At 58.8% G+C, this 8,336-nt stretch overlaps 2 protein-coding genes across 6 annotated transcripts in view; one reads left to right on the top strand and one right to left on the bottom strand.

Moving 5' to 3' along the window:
- The window catches only part of ATP2A1 (ATPase, Ca++ transporting, cardiac muscle, fast twitch 1), a 40,373-nt gene extending 34,538 nt beyond the window's left edge, over nt 1-5,835 (top strand). For 2 of the 3 annotated variants that reach the window (XM_011933472.1, XM_011933473.1), the window contains 9 exons: nt 1,902-2,237; nt 3,200-3,420; nt 3,521-3,723; nt 3,917-4,002; nt 4,115-4,248; nt 4,367-4,484; nt 4,654-4,771; nt 5,027-5,070; nt 5,506-5,835. In XM_011933472.1, coding sequence (XP_011788862.1) covers nt 1,902-2,237; nt 3,200-3,420; nt 3,521-3,723; nt 3,917-4,002; nt 4,115-4,248; nt 4,367-4,484; nt 4,654-4,771; nt 5,027-5,031 — 1,221 coding nt within the window. In that variant the 3' untranslated portion in view covers nt 5,032-5,070; nt 5,506-5,835. The remainder of the gene's footprint in view (nt 1-1,901; nt 2,238-3,199; nt 3,421-3,520; nt 3,724-3,916; nt 4,003-4,114; nt 4,249-4,366; nt 4,485-4,653; nt 4,772-5,026; nt 5,071-5,505) is intronic. The other variant, XM_011933471.1, reaches the window with a different exon arrangement.
- Nucleotides 5,747-8,336, bottom strand: part of RABEP2 (rabaptin, RAB GTPase binding effector protein 2) — a 26,634-nt gene continuing 24,044 nt past the window's right edge. For 2 of the 3 annotated variants that reach the window (XM_011933474.1, XM_011933476.1), the window contains 5 exons: nt 7,416-7,593; nt 7,255-7,266; nt 7,092-7,147; nt 6,723-6,836; nt 5,747-6,369 (listed from right to left, as the gene is read on the bottom strand). In XM_011933474.1, the coding sequence (XP_011788864.1) occupies nt 6,268-6,369; nt 6,723-6,836; nt 7,092-7,147; nt 7,255-7,266; nt 7,416-7,593 (462 nt within the window). In that variant the 3' untranslated portion in view covers nt 5,747-6,267. The remainder of the gene's footprint in view (nt 6,370-6,722; nt 6,837-7,091; nt 7,148-7,254; nt 7,267-7,415; nt 7,594-8,336) is intronic. The other variant, XM_011933475.1, reaches the window with a different exon arrangement.

Below are 8,336 nucleotides of genomic sequence, written 5' to 3'. Positions count from 1 at the left end.
GAGCTTGCAGTGAGCTGAGATCCGGCCACTGCACTCCAGCCTGGGCGACAGAGCGAGACTCCGTCTCAAAAAAAAAAAAAAAATTTTTTTAAAATTAGCTGGTTAAATTCATGGGGGTCTGGGTAAAAAGTAAAATACATTTTTAAAAATGTTAAAAGAAAAGAGATGAACTGGACATGGTGACACACACCTGTAGTCCCAGCTACTGGGGAGCCTGAGGTGGGAGGATCACTTGAGCCCAGGAGTTGGAGGCTGCAGTGAGCCATGATTACACCACTGCACTCCAGCCTGCATGACAAACAAGGCCCTGTCTCTAAAAACAAAATAGAAAAACACACACACACACACACAAAGAAAGAATGAACCTTGGGAATCGTCTAGCCCAGTGCTACTCTAAATGTGATCTGTGCTCGGTGACAAGGTGAGCCGCTGGAACCAGAACATGAGCCAATGCCACTGAGCACATAGGGGGTTCAGCTGTTGTGTTTTCTGTAGCGAGACTGTCTTGAGGCAATTGATCTGTGTTCTGGCAAAGACTCCTGACTTGTACTGGACCAGCACCCGGAACGGCACCAGTTCCTCCTTTCATTTTATACAGGGGATTTCTTTTAAGTTGTGGGTCACATAGTGGCACTGCCAAAAGCAGAAAGCAGCACCTCACTTCCAGTTCACATTCTTTCTATGAAAGACACATTTTGGCTGGTTGTGGTGGCTCACGTCTGTAATCCCAGCATTTTGGGAGGCCAAGGCAGGCAGATCACAAGGTCAGGAGTTTGAGACCAGCCTGGCCAATATGGTGAAACTCCGTCTCTACTAAAAATACAAAAATTAGCCGGGCGTGGTGGTGGGCACCTGTAATCCCTGCTACTCCAGAGGCTGAGGCAGGAGAATCGCTTGAACCCAGGAGGTGGAGGTTGCAGTGTGCAGAGATCGCACCACTGCACTCCAGCCTGGGCAACAGAGTGAGACTCCATCCCGAAAAAAAAAGACACAATCTGGGGGCCACGTATCAGGGCTCACACCTATAATGCCAGCACTTTGGGAGGCCAAGGTCGGCAGATCACTTGAGGTCAGGAGTTTGAGACCAACCTGGCCAACATGGTAAAACCAAGTCTCTGCTATAAAATTAAAAAATTAGCCAGGCATGGTGGTGCGCACTTGTAATCCCAGCTACTCAGGAGGCTGAGGCAGAGAATCGCCTGAACTCGGGAGGCAGAGGTTGCAGTGAGCTGAGATCGTGCCATTGCCATTGCACTCCAGCCTGGGTGACAGAGCAAGAGCCCATCTCAAAAACCGAAAAAGAAAAAAAGGAAAGAGACACGATTTGGGCTGGGCATGGTAGCTTATGCCTGTAATTCCAGCACACTGGGAGGCTGAGGCCAGAGGATCTATTGAGCCCAGGAGTTTGAGACCAGCCTGGGCAACACAGCAAGATCCTTTCTCTACTAAAAATTAAAAAAAAAAAAAATTAGCTGGACACGGTGGTGCATGCCTGTAGTCCCAGCTACTTGGGAGGGTGAGGTAGGAGTATCGCTTGAGCCCGGTAGATTGAGGCTGCAGTGAGCTATGATCACTCTGTTGCACCACTGCACTCCAGCCTGAGGGACAGAGCAATACCCTGTCTCTAAAAAAAAAAAAAAAGGTATGATCTGGACCCATGATGGGCCTGGCACCATCAGCACCTGCAGGTGCTTAGATGAATGAGACATTTCCTGCCTCTGAGCTTCCAAGGCCCCACTGAGGTCCGACACCAGGCCCTGAGGCTGCAAGTCTAGGGTTCAGTCTTCCCGCCCCCCATCACCATTTCCTGACCTTTCACCCCATCCCCACCCTCTACCAGCTTCCTCCAGGGGAGTTTTCCAGATCCCCATCTGACCAGTGGCTCTGCTGTATCTCCCCAGACGGACCTGACATTCGTGGGCGTGGTGGGCATGCTGGACCCTCCACGCAAGGAGGTCATGGGCTCCATCCAGCTGTGCCGTGATGCTGGGATCCGGGTGATCATGATCACTGGGGACAACAAGGGCACAGCCATTGCCATCTGCCGGCGAATTGGCATCTTTGGGGAGAACGAGGAGGTGGCTGATCGCGCCTACACGGGCCGAGAGTTCGATGACCTGCCTCTGCCTGAACAGCGGGAAGCCTGCCGACGTGCCTGCTGCTTCGCCCGCGTGGAGCCCTCGCACAAGTCCAAGATTGTGGAGTACCTGCAGTCCTTCGATGAGATCACAGCCATGGTGAGAGGCTGGGCCTTAGTGTTCATGGAGATGACCAGATGACTGTGCTGGGGAGAATGGGGCCCAGGGCAGGAGGGCCCTGGTAAGATGCAAGAAGGGTGGGGATTCAGATCCTGAAGGAAGAGTCTAAAGGAGGGTATGTGGGCTGGGCCTGTAATCCTAGCACTTTGGGAGGCTGAGGTGGGCAGATCACTTGAGGTCAGGAGTTCGAGACCAGCCTGGGCAACACAGCAAGACCTCATCTCTACTAAAACAAAACTTTAAAAATAAATTTAGCCTCACAGTGGCACATGTTTGTGGTCCTAGCTACTTGGGAGCCTGAGGTGGGAGGATCACTTGAGCACTGTAGTTTGAGGGTGCAGTGAGCTATGACTGCACTACTGAACTTCAGCCTGGGCAGCAGAGTGAGACCCTCTCTCAAAAAAAAAAAAAAAAAAAAATGAAGGCCGGGCGCAGTGGCTCACACCTGTAATCCCAGCACTCTGGGAGACCGAGGCAGGCGGATCACGAGGTCAGGAGATCGAGACCATCCTGGCTAACACAGTGAAACCCTGTCTCTACTAAAAATACAAAAAATTAGCCAGGCGTGGTGGCGGGCGCCTGTAGTCCCAGCTATTCGGGAGGCTGAGGCAGGAGAATGGCGTGAATCCGGGAGGCGGAGCTTGCAGTGAGCTGAGATCCGGCCACTGCACTCCAGTCTGGGCGACAGAGCGAGACTCCGCCTCAAAAAAAAAAAAAAAAAGTGTGCCAATCTTTGTTCTAAACTGAGCTTTTGGCCAGGTGTGGTGGCTCATGCCTGTAATCCCAATACTTTGGGAGGTTGAGGCAGGAGGACTGTTTGAACCCAGGAGTTCGACACCAGCCTGGGCAACACAGTGAGACCGCATCCCTAAAATGAAAACTTTTTTAAAAAGGAGGGATGTGTGAAGGTGCCCTAAGCCCACCTCCTCCTCCTCCCTCAGACAGGTGATGGCGTCAATGACGCCCCTGCCCTGAAGAAGGCCGAGATTGGCATTGCCATGGGGTCTGGCACTGCTGTGGCCAAGACTGCCTCTGAGATGGTGCTGGCTGATGACAACTTCTCCACCATTGTGGCTGCTGTGGAGGAGGGCCGCGCCATCTATAACAACATGAAGCAGTTCATCCGCTACCTCATTTCCTCCAACGTGGGCGAGGTGGTCTGGTGAGCAGCTGGGTGGGCGTCCAGGAGGAAGCCGGGGTCAGGGTGGGGTGGCTGCAGGTCTGGGAGGCAGGACAGAGATGTGACCACCTCCTTCCCGCAGCATCTTCCTGACTGCTGCCCTGGGGCTGCCCGAGGCCCTGATCCCGGTGCAGCTGCTGTGGGTGAACTTGGTGACCGACGGGCTCCCAGCCACAGCCCTGGGCTTCAACCCACCAGACCTGGACATCATGGACCGCCCCCCCCGGAGCCCCAAGGAGCCTCTCATCAGTGGCTGGCTTTTCTTCCGCTACATGGCAATCGGGGGTGAGCTGGAGGGGTGCCTTGATCCTCCCCACCCCTTGGGACGAACCCCCTCTCTGGGACACCAGCTTCCCCACGCAGGTGCTGAGAGGGTCTTCTTCCTTGGCCAGCCTGTCCATGGCCACTTGAGGCCCTCAACCTTCGATGCCCCCCATCTCCCCAGCCCTAACCCCCAACTCCCCTCTCTCCACCACAGGCTATGTGGGTGCAGCCACCGTGGGAGCGGCTGCCTGGTGGTTCATGTACGCTGAGGACGGGCCTCATGTCAACTACAGCCAGCTGGTAGGGGGAGGCCACAGAGGAGGGGACCAGGAGGGTGCGGGGATGCAGGAGGGGACCAGGAGGGTGGCATGGAGGTGGGCCTGGGCCTCAGTCTCCCATACCTTCCTTGCAGACTCACTTCATGCAGTGCACCGAGGACAACGCCCACTTCGAGGGCATAGACTGTGAGGTCTTCGAGGCCTCTGAGCCCATGACCATGGCCCTGTCCGTGCTGGTGACCATCGAGATGTGCAACGCACTCAACAGGTGGGCCCTCCCCGGCTGTGCCTGCCACCCTCCCCTGAGGCCACTGCCCCTATCCTCCACTGTGCCACCTGCCTCCTCCCTCCTCACTGCGCCTTCTCCCTTCCCTTTCTCTCTGCAGCCTGTCCGAGAACCAGTCCCTGCTGCGGATGCCACCCTGGGTGAACATCTGGCTGGTGGGCTCCATCTGCCTCTCCATGTCCCTGCACTTCCTCATCCTCTACGTCGACCCCCTGCCGGTGAGGTTTCTTCCGCCCAGGGCCACCCACCCCAGCCCTGGGGAGCCCACGGCATGACCACTCCCACCACGGGTGCCGATGTGGGAGGCTGGTAGCAGTGGGCTGGGCAGTGCGAGTCTCTGGCTCCCTGCCCACCCGCTCCTGAGAGGGCGCCTGTCCCCTGCCCCAGATGATCTTCAAGCTCCAGGCCCTGGACCTCGCCCACTGGCTCATGGTCCTCAAGATCTCACTGCCGGTCATTGGGCTCGACGAAATCCTCAAGTTCATTGCTCGGAACTACCTAGAGGGTAAGGAGTGCCCTCTCTGTCCCCAAGCCCTGGTTCCACCACAGCCCCTTCCCTCCGATGCTGCCCCTGCCCTGCCCCACCCCCTACTTTGCAGATGGTAAGTTCCTCAGCCCTGGCAGGACCCGTGTCCACCTGTTCCCCCTGCACCTGCAGGGGCCACGTCTCCAGGGCAGCCCCACTGCCTCCTCAGCCCCCACAGCCCCCACACTGCCTCCCCACCTTGATAACAGTGCCTCTTGTCCTCTCTGGCCATAGGATAACTGTTCCCCCTCCTCCATCTCTTTGAGCCCGTGTCACAGGTATCACCCCCTTCTTGCCCTCACCCCAGCTGCTGTGCCCCTGCCACCCGCACCCCTCAGCCCCTTGCGCATCGCATCCAAGGTCACTTGCGCTCGCAGCTCCACCTGGAGCCATTGCCGCTGCTGCTGCTGCGCTTCCAGTCCGGGTGGGCCGCTGGCCTCCCACTGGGCGTCAGTTCGGCTCCCAGGCCCTGGGTAGTACCAGCCTCTGGGCCTGTCTGCTGCGCTGCGTTGCGCTGGCTGTGTGCTGGGCTGTCTCTGCTGTGGGGCTGCAGTGGGAGGGCGGGGTGTCTGGGGACACAGGTGAGTAAGGGAGGAACTGGCGGGGTGGTAAGCTTCTGAGCCTCCAGGTAAGTATGTGCCTGGGAGATGCACCTGGGAGGGACCTCGCTGTCCTCCCGCTGCCTGCCTCATCCCTTCTCTTTCCCCTTCCAGATCCAGAAGATGAAAGAAGGAAGTGAACGTCCTTTTGCCCTGTCCTCCCCACCCTGATAGTGACGCATCTTCAGGCAGAGCTGTGGCACAGACCCCTGTCCTGTCCCCCACACCCCCGTCATGTGTCTGTTTATAAACACGACCCCTTCCCTTTCCTTCCCCCTCGGCCACCCACCTCCCTCTCAACCTTGTAAATCCCCTTTCCCAACCCCGAGGGGCTTGCAGGGACAAGGCAACCGACTGCGCTGAGCTGCTTATTTATTGAAAATAAATGACAGAAAAGTCTGGCCTTGCTTCTGTGCGCGCTTGGAGGCGTGGGTCGCCGCTGTGGACAAGCGTCTTAGTGTCATGCAGACCAGAAGGCAGCTGCCTGTCCCAGGGCCAGGGCCCACCTCACTGCCTCTGATGGGGACTCCCAGCCCCCATGGCTTGGCTGTGCCCTGGGCAGGGGATGGACTAGGGGCAGGGGAGGGCTGGAGCCCAGGAGGCAGCACAGCAGCCAGAAAGTCGCAGGCCTGAGCCTGCACCTTTGGTTCCAGGAGGGGCTTGGGCCCCTTACCCAGGTGTAATCCCTGAGAGCAGAAGGCCCAGCCACCCTGGGAGGAGGCGCTGGAGGGTAGGGCAGTGGTGACCCCATCAGTCCCCTCGACCCCAGGCTCAGGGACGGTGGGAAAGCCACCCAAGACCCCAGAGCCAGGCCTCACGGTTCCGGAGTGGGAAAGGCGTCTTTCCCAGGGCGGGGGTGGGGACACCCTGACCCCCTCAGGTGTCCTTGATGTCCCTGATGTCCGTGAGTGGCGCTTCATCCATGATGCTGCGCACCTGCTCCAGGGTCTCTGCCTGGCGGATCTGCTCCAGGCGCACCTGCGCGGTCAGACGAGGGGAGCAGGCGGCATTGGTGGGGAAATGCAGCCTCTACCCCACCTGCTAGCACCCAAGGGCAGGGCCTGGGGACCAGTGGACCCAGGGGCCACCTCTGTGGGGCTGAGGCCACAAATGCCCTGAGCATCCACCATGCCCTGTACTGAGGGCTTCAGGTGACTGACCAACGTGCACATGAGAGTTTCAGAGTTTTTTGAGCAATAGCTCAGGACAGGACCATGCCAGCCCCAGGAGGAAGAAAGGACTCCCCTAACCAGGGGACTGTCCTTGCAAGACCCAGGAGAGGTCACCCAGAGTGGAGCCAGCCAGTCCGGCAGGGCTGGGACAGGCCGTACCTGGAGGGCCTGGGACAGTCGCACGAAATCCCTCTGCACCTGCTCACTGGTCTCCAGCTCTGCCTGCAGCCGCAGCACCTTGGCCCTCTGTTCTGAGAGGTCTGGGAGCTGGGCCTGCGGGGACAGACACCACACTGAGCTGGGCCTGGCTCAGCCTGGGCCAGATGGGAGGGTGTGTGGCCCCAGCACGGGAGTTCCCAACACAGTAGCCCCTTCTACACCGCTCCTGACTCCAACCTCCTCTGTCTGGCTCGGCCAAGCCCAGCCGTTGCCCCAGGGCTTCCTCCCACCTGGCCTGAGGGAGACACAGAGGGCGGAAGGGGTGGGGGAGGGTCCCTCTCCTCCCAGTCCCCCTGCCCTTCCCCTCACCTTGCTCTCTTCTTGCTGCACCCGCTCCATCTCCGTCCTCAGGCTGCACAGGGAGGCTGGGAAGTCAGGGCAGGGCGAGACGTCAGGGCCACGCCTTCTCCCTTTCCCCACCTAGCCCAGCCAGGGTGGACGATCCCCAAGATCACCTCCAGCACACACTCACCCTCCAGCACCTCTGTGGGAAGGAAAGAGAGAGAGGTCAAGGCCAGCGGTGCACCACCGCCTGTCTCCCCTCCCCGCTGCTGCCAAGGAGCCCCGGTGGCTCCCTGCAGGCCCGACAGGGGCCCTGGGCCTGGGGCTGGGGGCTCGTGCCCCTCCCCTCACCTGTGTCCTCCCGCTGCACCCTCAGCTGCCCCTCCAGGCTGGCCCTGGCCGCCGTCTCCTCCTCCAGAGCCTCCCGCAGTGTCACAATCTCTATCCGCAGGCGCTCTGCCCCGTGTTCCTGGGCCTGCAGCCGGGCCCTCGCCTCCTGCCGCGTGCGGCGCAGCAGCTGCTGCAGCTCCTGGAAGGGACGCCAGGAGTCACCTGCTGGGCCGGGGCAGGAGGGCAGCAGGGCAGGGGCCATTAGCCAGACGGGGATTGTGGGGAGGAACGGGGAAGGAAGGAAGGATGGAAGCAAATGGCTAAAGCAGGGAAGACCCCAAAATGCCCATCATCTGGGAGGCGGATAGGCGCGCTCCGGCCCAGTGGAGGAAGCTCAGGACACACGGCCATGCCCCACACCGTGGAGGGCGCTCAGGAAGAGTCCCAACCAGAAAGTTCAGCAGATTACCTACAGCAAGAGCCCCTTGCCCGGTGCGAGGGCTCACACCTGTAATCTCACTACTTTGAGAGACCAAGGTGGGCGGATCATGTGAGGTCAGGAGTTTGAGACCAGCCTAACCAGTAAGATGAAATCCCGTCTCTACTAAAAATACAAAAATTAGGCCAGGCACGGTGGCTCACGCCTGTAATCCCAGCACTTTGGGAAACCGAGGCCTGCAGATCACGAGGTCAGGAGTTCGAGACCAGCCTGGCCAATATGGTGAAACTCTGTTTCTACTAAAAATACAGAAAATAGCCAGGCGTGGTGGTGTGCGCCTGTAGTCCCAGCTACTCGGGAGGCTGAGGCAGAAGAATCACTTGAACCCAGGAGGCGGAGGTTGCAGGGAGTTGAGATCATGCCACTGCACTCCAGCCTGGGCGACAGAACAAGACTCCGTCTCAAACAGAAACAAAAACAAACAACAACAACAACAACAACAA

Source organism: Colobus angolensis, unplaced genomic scaffold (assembly GCF_000951035.1).
Source record: "Colobus angolensis palliatus isolate OR3802 unplaced genomic scaffold, Cang.pa_1.0 Scaffold128, whole genome shotgun sequence".
Classification (NCBI taxonomy): Eukaryota; Metazoa; Chordata; class Mammalia; order Primates; family Cercopithecidae; genus Colobus; species Colobus angolensis.
The sequence above is the reverse complement of the archived record's forward strand: the minus strand, read 5'-3'. Positions and strand labels throughout refer to the sequence as shown.